General features: G+C 36.9%; 3 protein-coding genes across 3 annotated transcripts; 2 read left to right on the top strand and 1 right to left on the bottom strand.

Moving 5' to 3' along the window:
- Window positions 1-517: 517 nt before the first annotated feature.
- On the top strand, window positions 518-9104 carry abraxas1 (abraxas 1, BRCA1 A complex subunit). Its single transcript, XM_046868492.1, has 9 exons — window positions 518-779; window positions 2866-2956; window positions 3086-3122; window positions 3224-3290; window positions 5980-6176; window positions 6315-6434; window positions 6831-6915; window positions 6994-7108; window positions 8458-9104. Exons 1-9 carry the CDS (start codon window positions 693-695, stop codon window positions 8844-8846), a joined length of 1188 nt encoding a protein of 395 aa, XP_046724448.1. The 5' UTR covers window positions 518-692; the 3' UTR covers window positions 8847-9104.
- A 412-nt stretch (window positions 9105-9516) lies between these two features.
- On the bottom strand, window positions 9517-11318 carry mrps18c (mitochondrial ribosomal protein S18C). The gene is made up of 6 exons (XM_046868493.1): window positions 11163-11318; window positions 10271-10326; window positions 10100-10183; window positions 9960-10017; window positions 9818-9877; window positions 9517-9664 (listed from the first exon to the last, which is right to left on the bottom strand). Exons 1-6 carry the CDS (start codon window positions 11233-11235, stop codon window positions 9588-9590), a joined length of 408 nt encoding a protein of 135 aa, XP_046724449.1. The 5' UTR covers window positions 11236-11318; the 3' UTR covers window positions 9517-9587.
- A 2442-nt stretch (window positions 11319-13760) lies between these two features.
- On the top strand, window positions 13761-27132 carry helq (helicase, POLQ like). Its single transcript, XM_046867018.1, is given in 19 exon segments — window positions 13761-14210; window positions 15038-15590; window positions 16251-16328; window positions 16331-16428; window positions 17501-17701; window positions 17797-17869; window positions 17949-18046; window positions 18150-18248; window positions 19579-19724; window positions 19814-20053; window positions 21333-21474; window positions 21550-21654; window positions 21738-21942; window positions 22578-22735; window positions 23716-23814; window positions 23979-24152; window positions 24335-24448; window positions 24779-24913; window positions 26867-27132. Coding segments are annotated over 19 exon segments (3009 nt in total). The 5' UTR covers window positions 13761-14018; the 3' UTR covers window positions 26966-27132.
- The last annotated feature ends 826 nt before the right edge of the window (window positions 27133-27958 follow it).

The following is a 27958-nucleotide window of genomic DNA, read 5'->3' as shown; positions in this document are numbered from 1 at the left end:
CAACAAATTCTAATTCTCGAATCTTAATAGAGTTCTTTTCAATGAGGTGCCATGTTGAACATCCAGTGGTCAGTATAAGAGAATTGTACTTTAAGTGCCAAATTTTAACTGCTCTAATAAAAGATATACAAATGTTGTATGGTCTGGTCAAGTAGACGAAAACATAACCATGATTAATAGGACATGCAACTTTGCATGGTTACATGACGTACAGCTGCTATCACTTAGAGTTCACTCACTTTTGTTGTCAGCTATTTTGACAATATTGGCTGTATGGCGAGTTATTTTCAGAAGACAGCAAATATGTACTGCTATACAAGCTGCACATTGATCACTTTAAAATATATTGAAGTTTAATTTCTATAGAATTGTTCCTTGAGAAGAGACACTAAAATGGTTGCTGAAGTGAGAGTGGTGCACTCACTTTTTGTGAGATACTGTACCGTGTTTGTGTTGTGTACTATAGAAAGCAGGTGTTACTCCAGGCCGCGCGGTGGCGCTACACTGAAATCCCTATAAACTTTATTCGACATCTGTGCGGAGAACACAGTTGAGACAGTAGCTCCTAGAGTCCCTCATACGGATAAAGTTTCGGAAGATGCATGTGAGTGAAGTAGACCTGGGTATAGGAAATATCAGGTTTAATATAAAAGTCTAATTGAACTGAAATAAACAGTGTAGAAGGCGGCGGTATGGAGGAATACAGCACCACTGTGAGAACATCCGGATTCGTCTTGAGTTCATTGATGTTCCAGCATCTGAACAGTGACTGTGATGTGGTGAGTTTTTACTATAAAAGCTGATATTAATCAGAAATCCTGTTTACCACATTTAAACCCCCTTTGTTTTGCAAAGTGTCTCCAATTTGGACATACTGGTAAAACAGTTTTGCATAAAACTAGGTGGATTTTGAAAACCATACAGTACATACAGTAAACCTATTTTACATACAACCTGTATGTAAAATCACTTCCTGTTAACACAGTAAACACATTTGGCTCAGAGCGTTGTCATGAGGATAAAAAATGACAATAGATATGAATGACTATGTGTATGCAAAGAGTGAATAACATCTTAAAAAAGCTTTATGGAATACTGGATGATCTGTAATGAGCAGTGGTATTAAGAAAAAAAGACTCATGTGAGGACAAGGAAGAAGATTTGAGAGAGATCAGACTCTGTCTTTTCTAGGTAACCCCTAATAGTGGAATCATACAGTACGGTATTACTGAGGGTGTTAAAAGGTGTCTGAATAAGCGTCTGAGATGAATACTGGACGTCTGTGTTTTAGGGGTGTAACGGTACACGTATTCGTACCGAAATGTTGCGGTACAGGGCTTTCGGTTCGGTCCACACGTGTACCGAATGCAATCCTTTGTACATAGTTAAAATCTGAGTTCCCTCAGGAAGGTTTGTTTGTTTGCTAAAGTTTGTTTAGCCTCCGCTTCACACTTTGATTGCATTTTTTATTATAAATAATAATAATTAATATTATTATTAAGCTTGAAAACATACACAATGCAGGGGTATAAAAAAAACAACATATCGTTAGCCGCTAACCAGGAAGTGGCTAGCGGCTAACACTATGGATTCTTTAGCCTTTAAGAGTTTCTCTTGAAAGTAGAAAATCCTGACAATTCCGCATATTGGTGGAGTGAATGAATGAAGGATGGAAGGAATGAAGATATTTGTTAAAATATGTTGAAAAAAGTGACAGTTAAGTAGATCATATGACCGCAGTATTTGAGGATTCTTGACTGTGAGTCTGACGAGGATGATGGAGGGGAGTACAGAGAACTGATCCAGGACTTTGTGGACAGGTGCGAATGGAGCTGCCTCCAGATAAATGCGGGAAAACCAAAGAACTGTTGGTGGATTTCCGCAGGCACAAACACTTTTAATTTCACCAGTGAATATTCAGGGAAAGGACCATCTTCTATGAAGCGGTCTGCTGGTGTAGAAGCATCTCTACTGCAGACAGGAGGAGATTGGACGACTTGATCACGAAGGTCATCTTAGATCTGGGGATGCCCCTGGGAGAAAAGAGGATGGTAGCTAAGCTATTATTGCTGGAAAACGACTCTCACCACCTGTATGAAACAGTTGCATCTCTGAGCAGCTCCTTCAGCAATTCCAATGGTCGTTTCTTCCTGATGCTATTAGACTTTACAATCAGAGCTGCTCCCATCCACATAATGCTGTTTTTTTTAACTGTGCATTAACAGTAATTTAAATCTTGTTCAATAGCAGCTGTGCAATAACAACAATTTAAACTGTGCAATACGTCCCAGTGCAATTTGTTTGATAATGTAACTAGTACTATTATTATTATTGCTGTTTTTCTCTTTTGTATTTATCTACTGTACTGTGTATATTTGTACTGTGTTTCTGCTTCATATTTGCCCCTTTTTTTTCTTTTTATAAAATTAAATATTTAATGTAAAAAACACACTTTTCATATACATCTGTATAACCCAAATAGGGTCTAACAAATGTAAACTGTTTTATAAAATATTTGCTTTTATTAAATTAAATTTAATCATTTAAATTACTCAATTTAATCAATATAATAAAATAGGTTTATTGCATTAATTTGATTTATTATATTTTAGTCTTTATAAAATCTTATTTTATATCTTATTTAACTCAGCAGGCATTTTTTTTAAATGTTTTTTAAAATGGAAACTGTTCAACTGTTGTTGATCCCAAGTGTTAATAATAATAATAAACTGCGATAATAAAAAAACGACAAGCAATTAAGTTTTCTTCCTCCTAACTGTACCGAAATTGTGACTTAAAAACAGAGGTACGTACCGTGGATTTTGTGCACCGTTCCACCCCTACTGTGTTTTGTCTGTCATACAGGAGGGATTATTACTTGGTGAGAGTGTCGGAGAGGAGAACAGCAAAATCACAGACTCCCAGACGGACCACATACAGTTCGTACATACAATAAGTAAGTAATTCTTACCATATACATATCTGAGTAGATGCAGGTGTGATGTGAGTATAAATCCTGTGATTGTCTCTTTTTTCATGGAGGGAAAGTAATGAAATAATGCACTGTGCTGCTTTTTGTTTTCAGACATTCAAAAACACATCACTTGCAAGACCACTCACAGGTATTTCAGACCATTTCAGTTCTGCCCTCTTGCTCTCCATTAATGCTTTTTTGCATTTTTATTTTCTTTTTTTGCGTTATCTTAATTTTTTTTCCTTTTAGCTTCTACAACAACACCTGTGAAGTGGACCAAGAGAAGATTAGGCAGGTTCTGTCCAATCTCAAAGAGGTATCCTAAGCATTATCAGAGTTGAGCAACACCATACACTTGTATACCATAGTCAGTCTGAATACTTGACTTTAATTAGGAACCATTGGACACAGATTTTTTCGGGTCCGTTTAATCATAGTTCTGAATAAATGCGTCGCCTGTAACGATAGTAACATGCAGTCACGTTTGCATCCAGAGTGCGACAGTCATTGTAACCATTTCCTTATTACTTTAATTGTCTAAATCAATAAATGAACGATTTCTGTATCTTTCAGCTTCGTTGTTAGTACAGACGGAGATCAATAATACACAGTGTTACTCTTTTTCTATGCATTACTGTTCATTCGATTAAATTCGATCTCATAGCATTCGATCTCTGTGTATTACTTAAAGCAGGCAGAAATTTCAATAAAAATAAACTCAAAAATGAAATTTTATCCACTATAAAAACTGACTAGCTTGTCAATACTGGCAGGTGATCATGGTATAACCCGGATGTACAGTAGAGAGCACTTCTGGCCCGAGATGGAAGTAGGTGACTAGTTTGCAAGCAAAAAAAGATCCTTATCAGTCTTTTTCTCTTCCTCCTTTGCCTCAGTATCATGCATTCAAATCATATGACAGACACCAAGCCATAAATTATCTCGTACTTTTACTGCACTGTTTTGAATGCCTTAATTCTGAATAGTCAGATATTCTTAGATAATATTCTATAACAGCAGATCTAATAATGCAGCTGCACAACATATTAATGTAGTCCCTCAAATATGGTTTTGTATTTGGTAACAGTTTAATCACATTAAAAACTAATAATAATCGCATGAAAGCTATTGAACACGGTGCTGCTTTTGCATATAAAGGAGTCTACTCTTCGCAGTTGCCTTGTTAACTCCATGTAAGAGAAAAAACAAGGAACTAACTAACATTTCATAACATTAATTTTATCATTTGTTCATTAATTTAATATAGCGGTGTGCCGATCAGGATTTTTGCGGCCGATCACTGAAAGCTGTACTGTCCGATGCCGATCACGATCACAGGGTCTTCTATTTATCTATCTATTTATTTTTGATATCAATAAACAACCTCAAATAGCATCTAGTAAAGTGAAGTGTTGGGTAACCCTAACTCAGTGGTTTTTAAGCTTTTTCAGCAGGAGGTCCCCTTGTGTAGCGTGAATCCTTTTGTGGCCCCCAAAAGAAAACTCATTACACAAAACATCCTCAAACTTACAATTTTACTTAAACATTTTAGATTGTACCAAAAACGAAGGAATTTGTACAATTTTGTTTTTTAGTCTTATTTCTCTGATGTTGAATATACAAATTATTTTAAATTTTACATTTCATAATATACAGTAGTACATCATTTTGGTGGTTTTGTTGATGTTTCAGCGTAGTGTGCTGCGTAGAATTAATATATATATATATATATATATATATATATATATATATATATATATATATATATATATATATATATATATATATATATATTTATTTCTATTTTTCTATTTTTTTTTATCAATTATAGTTTACATAGGTTGACAATCCTGACATGGATGTAAAATATTTTCTTTCAATAATTTTCTGATCTATATTCTAGAATTTCTTTGCGGCCCCCTAGCGACATCTGGTGGCCTCTAACTGATGTTGTTTTAATTTACTTGCATTAATGACTTACCGAAATTGACAACACTTTAAGAACCAATGACGTAACGTGAACCCAAGTAAGGACGTGTTGCCGGAATCGTTCGTCTTTCACAATAGACAGCGGCTGATAATGAAGGCATATGAATTCCATAATTTTATGATATTTCTTTATGCTTCTTACCGTCCTTACGGTAGAATTGCTGTCTTTTGAAACCTCTCTGGTTTCCTGGTAATTTTCCTAGTACATTTTTCTGGTACATTCTGCAGATTGCCAATCTATTGTCTTTTTCACAAACAAAAAATTTGTCACAAGTTTTGCACCATCTGATCTGGCTCTTCGGGATCGGCCTTAATAAAGGCCGCGGATCAAACTTCCTGGCACAATTATCGGCCGATTATGATCGACAACCGATCAATCGGAGCTCCCTTAAATAAAAAGATTTGCATTTTCTGGCTATGATGGAAGAAGAAAAAACCCACTACTTGTATTCACCGTAACACCATTTATAACAACAGTGTATTATAATAATAATCCACGGTGCTGCTGATGAATGTTTTTATACAACATGAGCTCAGGCAGTAGTTCCATTTGAATTATATATGAATTATAGTGTTTTATTAATTTGCATGCTCTAATAAGTTGTAATTTGAATAGCAGTAGGTCATTCACAGTGAGCTGTGTTATAATAAACGGGCTTTAAAAAAGATAAATAGAAGATTTAGGTGAGGATATATTTAAGATTGATATAAGGGGTTGTCAGTATCAGTGCTTTATAATGAGGTAAAGCTGCGATTTTTCCAACACAGGAAGGTTTTCAAGACAGATGAGTTTTTAAGCAGTTGCTCAACTATAACCCAAGATCATAGTAGGACCTCATCTATTTTTCCACCATTTTCTAACTGTTTATATATCAGGCGCCTTCTGTTAGCTTGGCAATGATTCCCTTTTTCATTGTGATGATTTTCAGCATGTTTTATGATAATGATTAATTTTATTATTATTATAAATATTATGTGCCATTTTTAACGGGATTTCTCTCTCATTTTGAGTAAAGGAGAACGTGATTGGCTGGTATCGCCAGCGGAGGAACACCAGTCAACAAATGACTTTAAAAGAGCAGTTGGTCCATCAGAATTTGAGGAAGCTGCTGCCCTATCAGGAACTTGTTTTCTTGCTCCTCACACCATCCGAGGTGACGATGTCTCACTCCACCCACCGCCTAGAGTACACAGCCTTCTTATGGAATGGCAGGTCAGGACAAACTGCTGCTCGTGTTATAATAAAGGAAGCAGTTCTGCCAAAAGATAACATTTGTTTAGCTCAACACATGCTTGGATATGTTTGTTGTATGTCTAACTTTGATGATTTTTTTTTTCTTCTGTGCTACAGTCAGTACAGTAATATCCCAGTCTCAGTGAGCAACCTGGGGACTCTGGAGCAGCAGGATTACTGGAGAGTCTCTGCTACATGTCCATCTCTGAGTCACTGTCAAGCCATTAAACAACACAGGTGCTGTAAACATCTGACTGTCATTTCTGCTTCTTTACACATGCGGCACTGAGCCCTGACACAATCGTAACATTAATGGTCATGAATTTATTCCTTTTTTTATTTATCGGTGCTATAATGTAAGTTTCATGGACATTTCACAGCATTACAATAAAATTATAAAAAGTATGACATGGCATTCTTTAAATAATACACATTTTTATTGGGGTTGGGGGTTCGAAAGTCTGCATCCATAAAGTCTTTTTATCATGCTCTGGTCACCAAGGGTTATATCAGTAACTCTGTAATTCTCTGCCTCTTTCTTGATTATTGTCCCATAACCACATTTTTCTCCTCGTTCTCTTTTATGATCGTTTCTGTACAGATAGTTTACGCATTTCTTTCTGTTTTATTTAGAGCCAAATTCTTCTCTTCGGAGCAGGATCTCCGAGAGGTGGAGAACGTCAACGACATGAACGACGCCTTGTTAGATGAAATGAAGGTATCTTTTGGGAAACTGCTCCAAGTTGCAGTCAGTACGCCTATACTCGCTCCTACACAGCACTATGTTTTGTTTCAGAGCGCGTGTGTGAGAGTGGAGAGGAGCGAGCGGAGAGTGGAAAAGCTACAGGCAGAGATCGCGGAGCTCAAAAAGGCCATCAGAGAGCGGAGGAAAAAACAGCAGGCCAATGAGAGTAAGGCAGCTTGTGGTTTTAGGTGTTTTTAAATGTGAGCGAATGTGCAAATAGTGATTAATAGGGCTGCTGCTGTCGATTACTTTAGTGATCGAGTATTCTAACGATTATTCGGATACAAAGTGATTTTTCTTTATTAATGAGCAATACTAAATACGAGAGAGAAAATAAGACATAAAAAGTAATTTGCATACAAGAATATCAGTGAAAACTAAACCCATTTAGTGCATTTAATAGCCATATTATAGCCAAGTCCCTCTGCAGTGGAGTGTAGAGTAGGTTATGGGAAACTATTCGTTTAATGAAACTCATAATTATTCTCACTCATGTATTATTGTATTAAATCTTGCGCAGTATCGCAATGTGGTTTTCTTGTTTCAGGAAAAGCTGCTCGAAATTTTCCACTAAATATAAATCTGTTTTTATCGCCAGCTCTAAAAAAGTGCTCCACTACCTGCTCTACACGACCACTGCCTAGGGTCTTTTTGAACGCAATAAATAAATGTATATGAATAAAAATATACAAATCAATTTCAAACGACTTTAAAAAAAACAAAAAGGTAACCGCACTGTACAGCGTTTTCTTTGTTTTAGTTTGAAATGATCCCAAACCTTGAAAGATTTCTGTCTTGTTCTTCGGCCTGAATCTTCTCCTCATTCCTTCATTTTTTCATTCTGCAGTCTTCTGTGTTACTTGTCCAGCGCGGTCCAGAGTTTAGCGGGTGGTACGTCAGTAATTATTGTCCGTAGGGAAACACAGGGCATCGTGTTTAGTAAAATGGACTAAGCGGATTTTTTTATAATCGAGTTACATGTAGAATCTTTACAGCTCTAGTGGTTAGTGATCTAAATGTGCAGGTGTAAAAGTACAAAATAAATGAGACAAGCTTAGTGACATTACACATATACATCTTCAAACCAGATGATTTCAGTTACAAATTGGGAAGAATAATAATTTTACCACAGCTGTTCATGCACTTGTATCCTGAACTCTTAGTTACTTTATCTGTTACAAAGCACTGAGTCACAGAATCTCCTTTAATAAATGTTATATAAACATGTACAGTCTGCCATACAAGTCCCTGTAATCAAACCATAGTGTTTGTAAGTTAGTATAAAAGTAATAACATATTACAGCACGTTATTTAATACACAGTAAACCTGAGAGCTGCAATATCTTCTGACCAATTCATGAGAATTCAACAGCACTTTAGATAATAAAATATAATTAGAACTGTACAGCTGCAATGTAGATATTGGTGTAACAGCACACTACTTGTCAGAGATATACATTTTTATTTTAGTAGATTTAAAACTACAGTAAATCATTACAAAACTTGTCGTTTTAGCCACAGAAAGTTCTCCTGCTGAAGAACCCAAGGAGAACGTGCTGCTTTGCACGGCTCTGAAAGCACTGTTCCCCAACACACCATCGTTACGCTGCCAGACTCTGAGTGTTGAGGGTTTCCCCGTACTGAACAGGTGCTGCGTCGAGGACCACGGGGTCGATGTTTCTACCAGAATGCCGCTTCTGCTACTGCAGTGTGGTAACGTGGCGAGGAAAAGGAGGATAAACTCGGGCTACAGGCCAAAGGGGAAATTTCAGTCCACGGGAATTTTACAGAAAGGTAAAAAGAGGAAAGTGGAAACGGAGCTGAGCGAGGTGCTGTCTGGAAGCGAGTCTGGCACGGAGGTGGAGGTGAGCAGCCCAAACCAGGGCAACTCGCCTGTATTTTAAATACTCGCTTAGAGAACAAGGAATAAATCAGAGTAGAATATCCTTAAAACAAGGTACTTCCTGTCAGCATTTATGGTGTAAATATGTATATTTTTTGAAAGATGAATGCAGAAAAATGTGCCTGATGTGTTCACTGTTAAATCCCGTTGTGCAATTTCTTAATGATTTTACTTTTTTTTTAAATACCTATGGTTTTTCTACTTCCTGTTCAGTTTGTTTACATGTATGCATTATAACATTAAACATCCACTTAATCTATGTGTCCTTTCGTTTATTAAAGATCTAAATGTCTGCTGTTTGTCACAGTTCTGAAATGTTCTGTTTAATTGCCTCTTTTTATCCCATTTGCAACAGAGATGCAATAACGAATCGTGTTTATCTATAAATTACATAAGTGGGTTAATAAAGAATACAAAAACAATGTTCTATAGCACCTTTCATGTTTTAATGACGTGAGCTGGTTCTCAGTGATGAATATTTTTGAAAGTGTTGGGTTGTGTTGTAGGATAACAGTTTTAATTTATTTATAAATTAAAGTTGTTCTTTTTTTTTTTTATCTATTAAGCATTTCAGTTTATCAATAAACATCATTAAGTTAATGATACAATTGTGAAGGATGTAATTATAAGCATTTTATTTTAGGCAAAAAGCTTTAATATTGCAATGAAAGTAAGGGGGAAAAACGTTTTATTATATTTTTTATTCGTTTCATTAATAAAGCACACTTATTTCATGTTCTTCCTACTCCATGTGTCTGATGCCACAAATGTTGGGGTCTTTAATAAACTCTGGATCTTTCAGTGTAACGGACATGAAACCTGTTAAAGGGACAAAAAATTATTTTTTTAGATCTAAAACTTTTAACTGGTTACAATTTATATTCATCAGCACAGTTATAAATAACAACAACAACAAAAAAACGTGTATGTGTATATATATAAAAAAACAAAAACAAACAATAGAAATGTTACCCATTGAGCGAGCTCTCTTAATGGCTTTTGTCACTTCTCTCTGCTTGTGTCCGCACAGACCTGCAGGAGAAACAAACACCAGTTATTTCCTCAAGTATTAAACATTCAGGAACACATACGGAACGTGGTGGGAATGGCTCACCCGTGATGTGCCGGCCGTATATTCTGCCTGTGTGCGGTGAGATGAACTGTGACAACAACTGCAAACAATAGTTTATTTGTGTTATATTGAATGGAAATATAAAAGTTCATGCTTCTGAATCCTGCATTTAAACAACTCACCTGGATGTTTTTATAATCCACTGACACGTTACATAGGATGCAGCCCTTCTGCGGTTCTTTATATGGATTTTCAATTTGAATGGGCTAAAAAAAAAAAAACCATACTAAATGCCTGCATTTAACTGATTTCTATATGTTCTGTATATGCAGAGATAGACACTGAGTACGTACCATATCTTTTAATTTGTCCTCTTGTGGGGTGCTGGAAAGACTTCTGAGATATTGTACTATAAATTACAGGGGAAAATTATAAAAAAAACATTTAATGGTTACCATATATAAAGAAGCTTTATCAGTCTTTAATTAAACTAAAGGTGTGAGAAATATATAGTCAAATTGTAAAAAAGCAAACATGAGTTGAAGGACACTGAATTGGCCATGTATAACAGTCTAGTAAAGAATTTAATTGGCTATAAAACCAGAAAACAGTGACGATTGTCACTTTTTATTGCTAAAAGAAATCAAGCATAACACGTTATACCAACATCTTATGTAGTTATTTGTATAGAAAAAAGATGACAGTTAGTTAGTTATTTGTGATTTATTTATATATACAGGTTTTTCTAAACATATTCTACTGCGTTTAAAGCACAATGGAATACTGATGATACATTTGGAGAGGATTTTTTCCCCCTCAGATTTACATTTACGGCATTCAGCAGACGACCTTCTCCACATTCGGCCAGGTAATAGTGACAAAATGTATGAGCCATGCTTCTTCAGAATCTGAATGAACCATTTCCCTTCTGAACACATTCAGTATCGTGATCCCAATATGTTTCTATTAATAGTAAGAAAATAGAGACAAGAATCAAATAAAATATATAGATCATTGTGACCTCCCAGCAGGGGCTGAATCCCAAATGACTGGAGAACTGTACCACACTACCTTGCATGTACAGAGCACATTTCCTACGAAGTGCACTTATGTCATATTACTAAGGCGTTTAAGACTCGACCATGAACTACCACGAAAAACAGCAATGTAGATTAATGGATGAATATAACACACAAACACTTCGCTTGTCAATTAAGAAAATATTATAAATATCGTATTTAGTACCTGGAATTTTAGGTATGATCCCATGTTTTGACAAGGCTGTCTGTAACACTCGATAATTTAAAAGGGCGAGCATCTTCTTAGTGCTGGATCAGTGAGCCGCCATGACACTTCTTCCTCGTTTGTATACTGAAGGAAGATTCGTCGCGTAATTTTGACGCACCGCCATCTAGTGGATCTGAGACGTATGTATGTATGTATGTATGTATGTATGTATGTATGTATGTATGTATGTATGTATACATATATATATATAATATAACATAATATATTTTATATATTATGTATATAATGTATATTAAGAAATGTATTTCATATTCTGTATTTTTTGTATTATTTACCGTTTAGCTTGTGCATTAATTTTTTTTTCATCTTCCTTTTTTATTATTATTATTATTATTATTAATATCATCATTATCATTATAATTCCTATTATAATTATAATTATTAAATATTACTGTTGTTGCTTATTTACTGTTTCTTTATTATTAAGATTATTATTCGAGGTTTTTTTTTTGTCATATGCACAGAAAATGTAACACTACAATTTAATGCTTTCTGTGCATTCCTTCCAATCACCATCGTGTGTGTGTGTGTGTGTGTGTGTGTGTGTGTGTGTGTGTGTGTGTGTGTGTGTGTGTGCATGTGCAGTGTATGTGTATATATGTATATTGTGCAGTACATATTGAAACTATGATATGATATATTAATATACTACAAATAGACACGTGAGAGTCTGTAGTACAAAAATGTTTGTCATAAGGAAGGAAAGGAAGGAGAAAAGGATTTATACCGATTGGCCAGGCAGAGAGACAGAGCTGGGAAGGATGTGCTGCAAGTTAGAGCAATAAAGGATGGAGATGGAAATGTGTTGACTAGTGAGGCGAGTGTGTTGAGAAGATGGCGGGAGTATTTTGAGCAGCCGATGAATGAGGAAAATGAGAGAGAGAGAAAGTTGGATGAGGTGGAAATGGTGAAGCAGGAAGTTGATTGGATTAGTAAGGAGGAAGTGAGAGCAGCAATTAAGAGGATGAAGAGTGGAAAGTCGGTAGGACCCAATGACATACCGGTAGAAGCGTGGAGATGTTTAGGAGAGATGGCAGTGGAGTTTTTAACAAGGTTGTTTAACAGGATTTTGGAAGTTGAGAGGATGCCTGAGGAATGGAAAAGGCATATGCTGGTACCAATCTTTAAGAATAAGGGAGATGTGCAGACCTGCAGTAACTACAGGAGAATAAAGTTGATCAGTCACACCTTAAAGTTGTGGTAAAGAGTAGTGGAAGCGAGGCTGAGAGAAGAGGTGACCACCTGTGAGCAGCAGTATGGTATCATGCCGAGGAAGAGCACCACAGACACATTATTTGTTTTGAGAATGTTGATGGAGAAGTATAGAGAAGGTCAGAAGGAGTTGCATTGTGTGTTTGTGGATTTCAAGAAAGCGTACGACAGGGTGCTGAGAGAGGAGTTGGTGTATTGTATGAGGAAGTCAGGTGTGTCAGAGAAGTATGTGAGGGTGGTGCAGGACATGTATGAGGACAGTGTGACAGCAGTGAAGTGTGCAGTAGGAATGACAGACTGGTTCAAGGTGGAGGTAGGACTGCATCGGCTCTGAGCCCTTTCCTGTTTGCAGTGGTGATGGACAGGTTGACAGATGAGGTCAGACAGGAGTCTCCGTGGACTATGATGTTTGCGGATGATATTGTGATTTGAGGTGAGAATAGGGAGCAGGTTGAGAAGAGCCTATAGGGGTGGAGATATGCGCTGGAGAGAAGGGGAATGAAAGTCAGTAGGAGTAAGACAGAGTACATGTGTGTGAATGAGAGGGAGGGCAGTGGAGGGGTGTGGTTGCAGGGAGAAGAGGTGAAGAAGGTGGAGGAGTTCAGGTACCTGGGGTCAACAGTGCAAAGTAATGGAGAGTGTTAGTGAAGTAAAGAAAAGAGTGCAGGCAGGGTGGAGTGGGTGCAGAAGAGTTTTAGGAGTGATTTGTGATAGATAGGGTATCTGCATGAGTGAAAGGAGAAGTTTATAGGACTGTGGTGAGACCTGCGATTTTGGAAGGTTTAGTGACAGTGGCATAGAGTGAAAGACAGGAGGTAGCAGGGCTGAAGATGTTGAGGTTTTTGTTGGGAGTGACGAGGATGGACAGGATAAGAAATGAGTTTATTAAAGGGACAGCGCATGTAGGACGTTTTGGAGGCAAGGTGAGGGAGGCGAGATTGAGATGGTTTGGACATGTGCAGAGGAGACATAGGGTATATCTGTAGGAGAATGCTGAGGATGAAGCTACCAGGAAGGAGAAAAGAGGAAGGCCAAGGAGGAGGTTTATGGATGTGGTGAGGGAAGACATGCAGGTGGTTGGGTTGAAAGAGGCAGATGTAGAGGACAGGGGGGTATGGAGCTGCTGTGGTGACCCATAATGGGAGAAACCGAAAGAAGAAGAAAAAGAAGATATTAAATGAAATTGAAGTAGGCTGCATTTCATTAGAGCAGGGTAAACTGCACACAATATTTTTTTTTACAATCAAACCTGGCCTGTTTTAATATATTACACTATGGGGCAGTTCCGGTCACGTGTTGCAACTTCTGCCTCGGGATTGGATGGTTTCTCATTGCTATCCTTTTGAAACAGACCTCCCCTCAGCATCACAATGTTGTTGACAGCTTAGCATGTTGTTACAGCAGAAGCACCCTATAGCTCGTCTAAGAGTTTAGTTATGATCCCGATGAGGCTTATTCATAAATATCCATATTCGTTATAACAGAAAATGGATGCAGTGTGCAACACGCGGCTGCTACTTGAGTTATAGAGCGGTAGCAGTTCAGATAGCGAGGGTAGCCTGACGATACCGAGAGACAGAGATGAGCAAAGACTCCGAAGTCCAGAGTGAAATAGTTGTAAAACGCAGCTGCTCGAACAAAAAGAGAAATCGAGATGGAATGAAAAGTGATTTAACTCCGGCCAAGAAGCGGCTCAGTGCTGAGCACTGCAAAACAACTGAACATAGAAATCTGATGAAGATCAAGAGAGAAGAAGACCCTGTGACCGAGCAGGTAACCCACTGTATTGTTTATCAGTCTAGCCAAATATTTCATTAACAGCATTTCATTCACAATTAAAGTCAAAACCAAAACATGACAGGTTTTAACAGTGGATAAATGGCAGAGCTGAAAATTGTTCTGCTGTTCGCATGTGTCGACTCTTTCATCGTTGCAAAGTGCAGAGTCGATTCTTATACATTCCTCTTATAAAGTGCAGAGTCGACTCTATACATTGTTTTACTGCTTTAAACGAGCCATGTACAAGAGCCGACTCCAAAAGTAAAGCAACTTTACTATGAGTTGACTTTGCACTTTGCGTTGCATAAAGAGTCGACTCCTTTAAAAGACAATTCAATGTTCTTTCATCCAGTAAAACCATAAACATTGACAGGCAAATGTTTGCATTGTAGTGATGCAAAATGTAGAGTCGACTCTTCTAGTATCGGGCATTAAACTTTATTGTATATATTGGATTGTTTCAATGTTTTTCATTATATTAGAAGTTTCATTGAACTGGAAAATATTGTAAATAATTTATTTATTTATAAATATTTTGAAAGGGGCAACTAATTTTAATATAATAAATTTTGCTCTAATGCAACATTTTCTTTCGATCCTTGGCCCTTAATAAAATTTACAATTTATTGGCACTTTATTGGAAAACATTTAGGCAGCTCTGGAATAGAAACCGCAATTGTGCACCTTTAAAAATGTGTACTCTACATTTCAGCTGACTTTTTTTGTTACTCGTTTATTTTTACATTTAATATTTGCATGAATACAATTTTGCACAAATTTGGAATATATCATAGAGTTTTTGGTCTCTGATCATTTTCCAGTGCTGTAGTGACAGTGAGGATCTCTTTGATGGCTACGATAGCATCATCGCTGACTCCTCCTTCCTAGCCAAGCTGGAAGATATTGAACAAGTAACGCCACAAACCACCACAAGCACTGCTGATCATCTCGCAGACTTCACAGACGGTTTCCATGATGCATCACTACGAGATTTACCGAGTTCCCAGCTTGCGTTTCAGCAAGTTGTTCAAAATCAATTGCATCTTACCCACACAGATAGACCTGGCAACACATCTACTCCTGATAAGAAACACTCAATGCAGTCTGTCTGTGAAGATCAGTACAAACCAGCCAGGAGGGCCAGGAGAAGTATGGCTGACCAGCTGAAGAGGGCCATGAAGGAAAACGCAGCTTCTTCAAACACTGTGTCAAAGACAGTTCTTCAGAAACAGGCAGCAGTGAGTGAAGAAATCAGTGTTGCTGTGCAGACCATTGAGTCTGTGACCTCAGAAGGAGACCTGGGTCCTTTCTTTGGGCTTCCATCCAAAGTTAAGGATCTAATCATGAGACTGAAGAGGATCGAGGACTTGTATGGTGATTAATTTATTAGCTTTTTTTAATATAAATTTGATTAAATATGTACCTCAGTCACAGCAAATATCTTCTCCTAGCTTACCTAGAGTAATTTTAATAGATGCAGATAATTGATTTGCTGTTTCTTCAGGGATAATGATAAATGGCACATGAACACCCTTACGGGGTTGAATATTGGAAATGAGCAACGGCGAGTTTTTGAAATGGTAATAGACCTAGACATACAATTCCTTTGTCAAATTGCAACTAGTTTACATGTAACTGAAAGGAGCCAAATATTATCAGCAGCAGAATCTGAAATGTTTTGCATGTGACCTAAATCAAAGCGCTTTTACAAGAATCAGAGAGGAAATGCACAAAATACATTCACAAAGCAGAACTATTCATCAATCATACAATTATAAAATATAATATAATTGGGACGTTTACATAAAGACGTTGTTTATGTTCATTCTATTGACCAATCAGTAATGAACCCAATTTCTATCCCTTCCCACATTTCCTATATAATTTTTTCTGCGTTTACATTAGTAATTACATCATAGCTGTTTAAATGATTACTTACTACAATCTTTTTAAATAACATATAAAAGAGTTTCATGCAGCATAGACAGTCCTGGTACAGTCCATACATCTAATGACGCCTGTTTTTGTTTTTAGAGTGGCAAAAGGCGTGCCTAAATTTGGACTCAGTTCACCACAGAAAGAATCTGATCTACTCTCTACCAACGAGTGGAGGAAGACGCTAGTGGCGGAGATCCTCATTCTTAAAGAGATTCTCTGTAGGAAGAAAGATGCGCTGCTGATATTACCATATGTGTCCTTGGTGCAAGAAAAGGTATTTTTTTTTTTTTTTTTGTTCAGCAGCAGGAAAAATCTAATGTTATTTCTAGAATTTTATGAATAGCTAAAGAGAATTGGGACTGTACATATGCTTGCATATATAAAAAAAAAGTTTATATTGAAAAACATTGTGGATGCCTTGTATTCTAAGTGCTCATGCTTTTGTCATCAATCAGTTCTAATTGTGTAAACATACAAATACCTTTAATATCACATACTCTGCCCTATACTCTGGATTTTGCATAGTGGCATATGTTTTGACATGATATACTCATTTTCCCATGTTCTCTGTTTACTGAAATTTATTTCACTGTACACTCTAATCGTTCAGAAGATGTTTAAACAAAATGTAATGATCTTTCAACCATAAAACTTTCTTTGTGGCTGCAGGGCAAATCACAGGCTTATATTAATGCACCGATTCTAAGACATGTTTGTTTCTCTAATAACAACTCAATCGAAATGGTTTGAATATGGAAGTGCCACACAGTAAGCACAAACAGAGTAAAATAAAAGGACTTATAATCATCGCTATGTGATGTATGTTTTTCCAGAAGGAGTCTCCAGTGTCAGAGCTGTGTTACAGTCAGGAGTAAAGTTATAACATTAGGTTTTGTGACATGGGGAGGTTTTAAGGACAGCAGCTACTTTGTGTAAATGAAAGCTGTTGTTGGGTATTTTTTGTCCCATTAACTGTAAGAGAGAGAAAGACATGCTGATGAGGGAACAGCTGCTTATAGCTGCTTAAATGTAAGTGATGACAGGAACTTGTTTTGTGAACATTCCATATGATTGAAATGTCAAGAAACCATATTCTGGTTGTATTTAATACCTTGTGTGCCTAGTAACAACCTACAATTAACAAAATTCAGTCTGACTTTGAGGGAAGGAAAAACTGCAGCTTGTTGCTGTGAACACTTTTGGCAAAAGAACAGTTTTTAAATAGGAACTATACAGGTAGCTGATTGATGCATACGATTGTACGTATACATATATTTGGTATAGGGCTCCATATCAAAAGCGATAAATGAAACAAATCAGAGTAAGCAGAGTTTTATTTCCTGTAGGTTCGAGGCTTGGCGAGTTTTGGTATTGAGTTGGACTTCTTAGTAGAAGAGTATGCTGGGAGTAAAGGAAAATTTCCTCCTGTAAAAAGACGAACCAAGAACTCACTTTACATCGCCACAATCGAGAAAGGCCACAGCCTAGTGAACTCGCTGATCGAGACAAACCGACTGGACAACATCGGCCTGGTGGTGGTGGATGAGGTTGGTTCCAGCATGTGGTTTATTCTTGTGCAAAATATTCAAATGTTTCAGTTATTTAAATGTTTTTTTTTATGTTTCTCCTCCACTTTAATCAGCTCCACATGCTTGGAGATGGCAGCAGAGGAGCGATTCTTGAGATGACTCTGGCTAAAGTGCTGTACATAAGCAGTAAGTCAATTGCCAGTAAAGCCTCTGTCTCAGAGCAGATTACGCCACAAAGGTTGTACTAACAAGATACTTTAAACAGAAAGCACCCAGATCATTGGGATGAGTGCAACGCTGGGCAACGTAGCGGATCTCCTGAACTTCCTTGGGGCGGAGAACTACACAAATGACTTTAGACCTGTAGATATCCCTTTTCTCTACGCTTTAATAAATGAATTTGTTAGAGGTGTTGTATACGAGGCGGATGTTTCACCTCTCTGACATCTGCGTTGTTGTTTTGCAGGTCCAGTTGAATGAATACGTGAAACTGAAAGACAGTATTTATGAAGTCGATCCAAAAGAGGAGCAGTGTTTCCGGTTCTCACGCTTACTGACTTTTAAAGTAGGTCCCTGGTTGATTATTTGCCATTCCTACCCACTAGCAAGCTCTTTGTTTAAGGCAAACAAATGCTTTCCATAAGACATAGCATGAAGCTGCCATATCTTTTTGAGCTGCTGCTCATGCTGCTTAGAAACTTCTCTCCTGCCCTGTACTACCAGCCATACCACTAAATAAACATGGCTAATTCTGATCTCTTGGATACAAACTGACCACAGGATGAAGGGAAATTTTTTTCTGTTGCTTCCTTCCCCACCAGACACTGTTTTTTACACAATAAATGGTTAAATGTTTGCATCATACATGATCTTTGATTGTGCATTGTTTGACTATGCATATTCCATTGGAAAGAAGTCACATATAGAGCATCTCTGACAATAGCTTTTCATACATTATGATTTCCACTGACATTGCCAATGAATTACCTTCTACAATGTGATACTATCCGACCTAGTTGTCCGTTAAAAGATTTGCACATCATTAAATAGATTCAATATTTTCTTTAAACACCAATGGCCTGTCCTTTTTTAATACTGCTTGAATTATAGTCAAGAATACTCGGTTATAATTGAAAGTATTTGATTTATTATATGCCTCAGCTTATTTCAGTGGTTGTCTTTTTATGCATTGATCCAAGATTTACAATCTGCTTTTGTTATACTGCTACATGTTATATTGTAGGGTTAAAGAGACCGTTCTTTGGTTACAGGGTGGCACGTTTTCTTTTCAGCAGAAAAGATACTCCAGCCAGCACTTTTTCTTTTGTATATGTATATACATATATATACAAATTACATTAGAGATTTGGCAAATTCAGTTTCATCAAGTGCCAAAAGATCAACTTTTTTTGCCAGTGCATCAATAAACACAGCAGAAAAACTCAAGTTCAGTTTCAGTAGGAACAGTGTTGTTGAAATCCTTATTTTGCCAGTTCATCAAAGTCTGGGGTAAGTTTTGTTGGGGCAATTTTCAGGATAGATCCGAGGTGTTTGTCAGAAACTGTCGCAGTTTTTAAAGAATATCAGATTAAACTCTCTTAAGAGAAGAAGAGAGTATTGCACGCGAACAACGTCAATGGAGCTGAAGTGCGACATCTTTAGGGGAAACGTGGGTATTACAGGGGAAAGGTAAATTGAACAAGATTTACCCGTACCTCTTTTTAATAGAAATTGGTCACGTTCGGCGGGCCGGATTAATAAACCCAACGGGCCATGTGTGGCCCGCGGGCCGTAGTTTGCCCATGTCTGGTATAGGGGAAAAAAAAGCACAAACCTGCTGACTTGATGCTATGTGTAGATTTAAATTTTGTATTAATTTATATTTGTTTGAACAGTACTCTAGTGGGATGCAAAAACTGGATCCAGACCACATCATTGCTCTGGTTACTGAAGTAATCCCCCAGCAGTCCTGTTTGATATTCTGCGCCACTAAGAAGAACTGTGAAAATGTAGCTGGTATGATCTGCAAGTATTTGAATAAGTAAGTATACCATTTGATATCAAATAGCACCTGTTCATATCATACACGTTTACAGAATTGATATCTTTAGTTTTCATCTGTTTTTACAGAGAATTTCTAAAGCACAGAGAAGAGGGGAAAACGACTCTGTTATCTGAGCTGAGGAAAAGTGGGAACGGCTCGCTGTGTCCTGTGCTGCAGAAGACCGTTCCCTATGGCCTGGCATACCACCACAGTGGTCTGACCAGTGATGAAAGGAAGCTGCTGGAGGAGGCGTACTCGTCCGGAGTGCTCTGTCTCCTCGCCTGTACGTCCACCCTGGCTGCAGGAATCAACCTCCCCGCCCGGAGGTATGTCACAGTTATTCTATTATAGCTGCACAATATAATACCACAAGACATTGAAACTACATCTGCATCTTTCAAACTAACTACCTGCATGTCTTCCCTCGCCACAACCATAAAACTACTCTTTGGCCTTTTTCTCTTTCCTGGCGGCTCCATCCTCAGCATTCTTCTACCTGTATAACTTCATGTCCCTCCTCTGCACATGTCCAAACCATCTCAATCTTGCCCCTCTCACCTTGTCTCCAAAACGTCCTACATGCACTGTTCCTCTAATAAACTCTTTTCTAATCTTGTCTATCCTCATCACTCCCAACAAAAACCTCAACATCTTCAGCTCTGCTACCTCCAGCTCCACCTCCTGTCTTTTACTCAATGCCACTGTCTCTAAACCACACATCACAGGTCTCACCACAGTCCTATAAACTTTCCCTTTCATTCTTGCAGATACTCTTTTATCACAAATCACTCCTGCCACTCTTCTCCACCCACTCCACCCTGCCTGCACTCTTTACTTCTCTAACACACTCTCCATTACTTTGCACTGTTGACCCCAGGTACCTGAACTCCTCCACCTTATCCATCTCTTCTCCCTGCAACCCTGTCTTAGGCTTTCTCTAAATCCACAAACACACAATGCAACTCCTTCTGACCTTCTCTATACTTCTCCATCAACATTCTTGGGCTTGGGACTGGTACTAAGAGTGCACTGGCTTGTGCAAGCCTAATGGTTTCAAACAGGAAAAAAAAAGTAATGCAGATTTACCTTGAATATTATAATTAGGTATTAAAAAATGTTTTGAAATATCAAGCTGGTCAGTTTTATTATATTCACAGATTTTTCTGTGTATAGAGAGGGAAAATATTTTTCAAAAATCATTTTATTTGACTTTTTTATGAAAATTAACTTTAATTCTTTCATATATCGTAATTTTTTTTGAGTGATTAAAAAGCCATCTGAAGCTATCTGTTGCAGCTAAAAATATTTAATTAGGCAATTACAGAAGCTACCATTTTACTATATTTGTGTATCGTCAGATAGAGTCCAAACGTATCTTTTTTAACATTTTTACATGGTATAATATTCAGCATGCTCATCTTTTACATCATTTATTATTTTCCTCCTGTATTTTTGGGAACAGCTGCAGAATTGAAAGATTTTGTAAAAAGTTTATTGTGACTAAATATAAAATACAAGGTTTAAATTATTAATCTTGTCAATCTGGGCTTTCTCAAGGTCTGTTTTTGTATTCATCTACACATCCTTAAAATCCTGTGTATTCAGAGTGATCCTCCGCTCGCCGTATGTGGGCACGGACTTCTTAAAGAGGAGTCAGTACAAGCAGATGGTGGGAAGAGCAGGCCGTGCTGGGATTGATTCGATGGGCGAGAGCATCCTCATCCTGCAGGACAAAGACAGAGACAGAGTGAGAATTTTTGCCTCTTTTACTCTGCTAAGGTTCAGCATAGACAACATTAACTTGTCTTATTTTGTTGGTTAGGCCAAACAGCTGGTGTGTGCGCCAATAGAGAACTGTTATAGCAACCTGTTACAGGATGGAAGTTGCAGTCTTCAAAGTCTTATCCTCTCACTCATCGGCCTTAATGTGAGTGACAGCTGTCAATCTCGGCCTCAGAATCCGTCGATGAAGCCCAGGTTGTTAATTTAAACTTTTTTTGTTTTTCCCAGATAACATCCACTGTAGAGCAGGTCCTGGAGTTCATCTCCAGGACATTACTCAGTGTCCAGGAGACTCGACTTTGTCAGCAGAAGAGTCTTCGTGAGCTTGTAGTGGAGTCTGTAGACATACTGAAAGAGAAGGGGCTCATCGGCATTTCTCCACACGAGCAATCTTTGCTAAATGTCACCAAACTGGGAAGAGCAACATATAAAGGTGTAAATAAATGAATATTGTATTGTAATGCAGCATTTTAGTTTACTATCAAATTTTTTTTGTGCCACTAGTAATCTATTTCCCCTTTTTGTAATTTGAAAAATTGCAGTAGCATTTTGATTCTGATTTTTCAGAAGTTGTTGATTTCTACAACAGGTTCAATTTATGATTTATGATAAAATGTTAATAAAAAATATAAAATGTATTAAAAAATAATTCTCTAACTACTTATAAGTAGTTAGAGAATTATTTATTAATACATTTTATATTTTTTATTAACATTTTAAAGGCCAAACATTATAATAAAAAGCTCTATTTAACTATCCTCATTATACTTTAGCTCAATAAGTATTTACATTACGGCACACAAACAATATTCTTTGTTTTACTTTAGCAGTGTGTATATGTGCTCATAATTGAAGACCAATACCAGTAGCTTTAGTCAAATAGAGCTTTTTTATTATAATGGTTGGCCTTTAAAATGTTAATAAAAAAAAAAACATATTAATGGATAATTCTCTAAATACTTAAATACTGTATTTACTTATAAATAATATACTGTATCTCTATAATAGTTGGATTCTATGTGCATTGCTTCTGTCTCACTTGCATTTTCTGCTTTGACCTCTGCTCAGGCTCAGTAGACCTGAGATACTCTGATGTCCTCTACAAAGACCTGTCTAAGGGTCTGGAGGGTCTGCTGCTGAACAGTTTCCTGCATTTAGTGTATCTGGTCACTCCATATGACCTTTTGTCCCAAATCAAACCAGACTGGATGATCTACTTCAGCCAGGTAAAACTTTACAAATCCATTTGAAGAAGCATTTCATTGCAAAACATCATGGAAATCTGCCAAAATTATACACCCTGAAACAAAATAAGGACAAACAAATCTGTTATTAACTGTCTCAAGGTCATTTTTAGGTGGACAGTTTTGTAATTACAGATGGCAGGAGTTTGTGATTAAAATGTGTGTTTTTAATGAAAGCTCCAGCGCAAGTGGCACAAAAAATTGTGACATAAAAAAGTCGAAAAAGATACAGAAGGATATGTATGCATTAATGTTAATGAAGAGTTAATGAAGACTCGGCTAAAGGATTCTGGGAATTATAATACCCAGAGATTAATTAGGTAATACACAAACCAGGCATATTCCATTCCATTAAACGAAGAGTACGTCTCTTAAAAAAAAAATAATAATTAAAAGAAACAAAAATGCCAGGAATGTAAAATTGTCTAATCAGAACTGATAATTAGATGAATTGCCTAGACAGATTAAATTGAAGTGAGCTGTTCTCTTTCCAGTAGGAGTCAAGTGAAATACTATGTGGTCAAAAGAAAAAGTATTTTTATATTGTTCTGTATCTAAAAGTTCATTGTTTCTTACTGTTTAGACCCGTGTTTGCCTTGTTTTGTGGTAGTTTAGCGCTGTATGTTTTATTTTTATTTTTTATTTATTTATTTATTTTTTATTAATTTAATTTTTTTTCTGCTACCATCCTGTAGCATATAAATGAATGTGTATATGATTTCTTTGAATTGCCTATTTTAATTTTTTTTACTTACCCTAATGCCTGGAGATGGAAATTTCATGAAATCTTTCCATGGAATCCTTATGATGCAACGATAAAAAATTAAAAATTTAACTATTTAAGATTGCATCATTCATTTTACAAGGAGTTTATTGTTTTTTTTAACTGTAGATTCCATAATGCTAATTAGCTTCTTGCAAATGTATTTTATGATTATTTTTTATCTACTTTTTAAAATTAGTTAACAAAGTTGTCTGTGGCTGAACAGAAGATGGCGGCCGCTATTGGAGTACCCGAGAGCTTCCTAGTTCGGAAGGCAGCTGGGCAGAGTGTTAGGAAGGTGGGACTATTTTAAGACTTGGTGCAGCCGTTTTGTGGGGAATGAACATTCCATTTCACCTAGCTCAAAAAAAAGATGTAGCAGCTAACATATATGGGAAGTACTTTTCAGTCTCATGGATTGACCTAATTTGTGTTAACACTATTTATGTGTGGGTGTGTTAGAGTGTGGACTCTGCAGTGGTGAACAGACTGTACCTGGCTCTGGTGCTTTATTCTCTCCTGAATGAGACAAACATATGGAACGTTTCTGACAGATTCCAATTGGCCCGAGGCCTCATTCAGACCCTCGTCAGTTCCGCCTCAGCATTCTGCTCCTGCGTACTGCATTTCACTGAGGTCAGTTTAAGGACAACCATGATAATGGTTGTTGGCCAGGCTTGATGTGTAATTTAAGGATTATGGCTATGGCTATGGAGTATAATTAGTGCTATTATTATTATTATCATTATTATTATTATTATTATTATTATTATATACACACATTCACATGCGTACATTTTGTTCCTGTGGTCTTCTAGGAGTTGGAGGAGTTTTGGGCCTATAAAGCTCTCCTCACTGAGCTGACCCGCAGACTGACCTACTGCGTACAGGCCGAGCTCATTCCGCTAATGGAGGTCGCTGGAGTCATGGAGGTGTGTGTTTTGTTTTTGTTAAATTTCAATAAGTGTCAATCATTTTGAAAATATTTTCTTGTTCGTGATTGCTGTTTTACCAGGGTAGAGATATGAAGTGACACACAAGCTAAATTCATTTGGGCATTTATCAAATTCACCAACATGAGCAGGATTAGAGTGATAGAAGCATCATTGTGTTGTTTTATAATGTATTTAAAATGAATAAGAAAATAAAGTACTGACCCATAGCAGGATATTGGGAGCACAAAGTAACTATTACTTAATACAATGCCCATATCAAGTTTGTTCATCTCAGTAGCATTCCTTTCTATCTCTTCTACTTCTCAGTTCCGAGCTAAGCAGCTGTACAACGCTGGCTATAAGACGCTGGCTCATCTGGCCAATGCTGACCCGAGCATGCTGGTGAAAACTGTGGAGAATCTTAATAAAAGACAGGCTAATCTGATTGTGGCCTCAGCAAAAGTTAGTGCATTTTAAATTTCTTCCCTGCATGCTTCCTTTTTTTTTGGTTTTGCTTCCCTTCAAAAGATTTTGGAGTATAGGTGTTAAAAATGGCTACTTATGCCTTCTTTGTTACAGAATAATAATTCCTGTGCTAAAGATTTTTTCTGTATATCATAGTACTTTGAACAGTCGGCTTGTCACAATGCAGTTTTATATAAATCCATGGCACTCTGCACATTTTCTCCAAGTTTACAACTTCTGTATACGTTTCAGTGCTTCGTAATTATTGTATTTTCTGTAGGTTTGATTCATATATCCACAATTTAGCTTTAGCTGGTGGTCTAATGAGTCACAGATCCTGTCAAATCACAGTGATTTTTTCATTTTTGTAACCCAGACATGCTACTTTGTTTACTCCTAATGCTGTTAACAAATTCCTTTTTTTGGTTTGTTTGTTTTTTTTCAATGTCATGAACTTAAACTTTGGTTAAGGAGCCTTTCCTGAGTTTAGGGGGAATGTCCTTTGTTTTCATGATCTAAAACTTCCACAGTTTGGGTATAGTTGTAAGGACACCAAGGCAGTACATAATTGAGAAATAATGACTTTAGTAGTTCAAGTTTATTTCTATAGCACTTTTCACAATGGACATTGTCTTAAAGCAGCTTCATAGAACTTAAGAATTAAAGTGAATTATGTGTATTTATCCCTGATGAGCAGCCTGGGGCAACTGTGGCAAGGAAAAACTCCCTAGATGTTCTAAGGAAGACCTTGAGAGGAACCAGACTCAAAAGGGGAACCTGTCCTCATTTGGGTGATATCAAGAGTGTGTTTATGAATCTTAAAACAATACAAAACACTGGAGAGTGAGAACTACCATAAGTACCGGAGTGTGAGATTTTGAGTAATGTCCTTTTTACAGTCTTATACAGTCAGTTGACATTGTGGAACCAGGAGCTACTCTACTAGGTAAGTAGCAATAGTTTGTAGTCGATTTTAAACTTAACAGGTAGCCAGTGTAGGGATGATAAAATTGGGGTTATATGGTCATATTTTCTCAACCTTGTGAGAACTCTGGCTGCTACATTCTGGACTAATTGTAGCTTGTTTATTAATGATGCAGGTCCATTAATAAACACATCCTGACACTTGTTCACAGACTAGGTATACCATCAGTTGGAAAACTTTGCTGGGAAAGTAATATAAGAATCTGAATGCAGATACCACTATGTCAGGTTTATCCAGAAGGAAATGTAAATAGTCAAAATTCCCCTGCAAGTGTGCCCCTTGTTCCTCGGTTATACTGGGATTTTTTTTTTCATCAAAAATAGCAAATGGGTCATGGTTAGTTTCGGTTCCACCAGAAGTTTTGTTTTCCTTTTAACTCCATCTTTTTTGTGGTTCCTACCATTTTTATTGTTGCTCTCAGGACATTTTTTTTTTTATTATTTTCACATTACTATAATTTCTTAAGTGAAAAGGTGTGCATGTATTAATAGAAAAGCTAGTTATTTTAACAAAATGATTTCTTGCAGTATAATATATGAATAATGATTGGTCATTGTATCCATATACACTGGTATGGATTTGATTACATTGTGTAAATATAGTTATATATAAGAAAGCGTTATTATTCACAGAATGCTTATTGACTGATTTGGTAGTTGGGCAAAAGAAAGAAAAGCACTATCTGGCTTTAATATAATTTTATCCCAATCTATATATATATAAATATATCGTTTTAGGTTTTTTATTTGAAATTCTGTAAAGCTGTTTTTGATAATGCCCATTGTGAAAGTACTGTATAAATGAAATTGAATTGGGACAGTCCACACAGTTGTCTTGAGAGAATCTATGTAGACACTGTGTTTTGTATTGTGTGTATTGAAAGAAATAGCTCAGATCTTATTTATTAACCAGTGATTTGCCTGTTTATGAAAACTCTTACAACTTGTATGTTGATGCTGTTGTAGATGCTGTTACAGGAGAAAGCAGAAGCTCTGCAGGAGGAGGTGGATGAGCTGCTTATGTTCCCTGCTGACCTGCCTGAATCTGTATATAATGCAATTTAATTTAACATATACTGTTACATATGTATTTATATTTATTTGTAAATGTTATTGCATGTGTTTAAATGATAAGAAATATACACTGTGAATTTCTCAGTTTGTATATGCTTTTTTTTGTCGATCATGAAAGCCATCTGTTCAATAAATGAATACCAAATATAATATAACTATTTCTTGCTATCTCTGGTCATCTGTACAATCCTTTATAGCATGTAAAGCTTAAATCCCATTTAAAGGACACATATTGGGCAGAGTGAACTATACAAGTCTTTATTATATAACCCCAGTTCCAAAAATGTTGAAGTAAATGTGCCATTTTAAGGAAAAGTAAATTAAAGTAAATTTTGGCAATATAGTGTATGTGTACAATGAGTACAGCATGGGACTCAGAACACAACCCTGAGGAGCTCCAGTGCTGAGGGTGAGGGAGGATGAGGTGTGTTTGCCCACCCATACAACTTGTGGTCTGTCAAGAAGTTGGAGATCCAATGACACGGGTTGGCTGAGTCCCAGAACTTAGAGGTGACTGTAGAGGGAATTATGGTGTTGAATGTTGAGCTATAGTCCACAAACAGTATTTTCATTACCATTTCTTAAGTCCAGGTAGCTCATTTTTGTGTGGAGAAGATGTTTAATGGCATCCTCAGTAGACTGGTTTTGTCTGTAAGTGAACTGTACTGTGGATCCAGAGTGATCCAGTAGTGAAGCATTTGTCTTCAGCAAAAAGTTGATAATTATAAAGACCAATAGAGCGGTCGGTCTGAGATAAATAAGGTTGAATTCTAGTCAAACCTGAAAGATTGTCAAAACTAAGACCTACAAAGAAATAAGTATTAGTCAAGATTAAGGCTTATATAGTCAAGTCAAGTTTAATTTTATAGCGCTTTTCACAACAGACATTGTCTCAAAGCAGCTTTAAAGAAATCAACAGTTAAGGTGAAAGGTGTGCATTTATCCCTGATGAACAAGCCATGGCGTCTGTGGCAAGGAAAAACT

The sequence above is a fragment of the Silurus meridionalis genome, chromosome 15 (assembly GCF_014805685.1).
Source record: "Silurus meridionalis isolate SWU-2019-XX chromosome 15, ASM1480568v1, whole genome shotgun sequence".
In the NCBI taxonomy this organism is placed as follows: Eukaryota; Metazoa; Chordata; class Actinopteri; order Siluriformes; family Siluridae; genus Silurus; species Silurus meridionalis.
The sequence above is the reverse complement of the archived record's forward strand: the minus strand, read 5'-3'. Positions and strand labels throughout refer to the sequence as shown.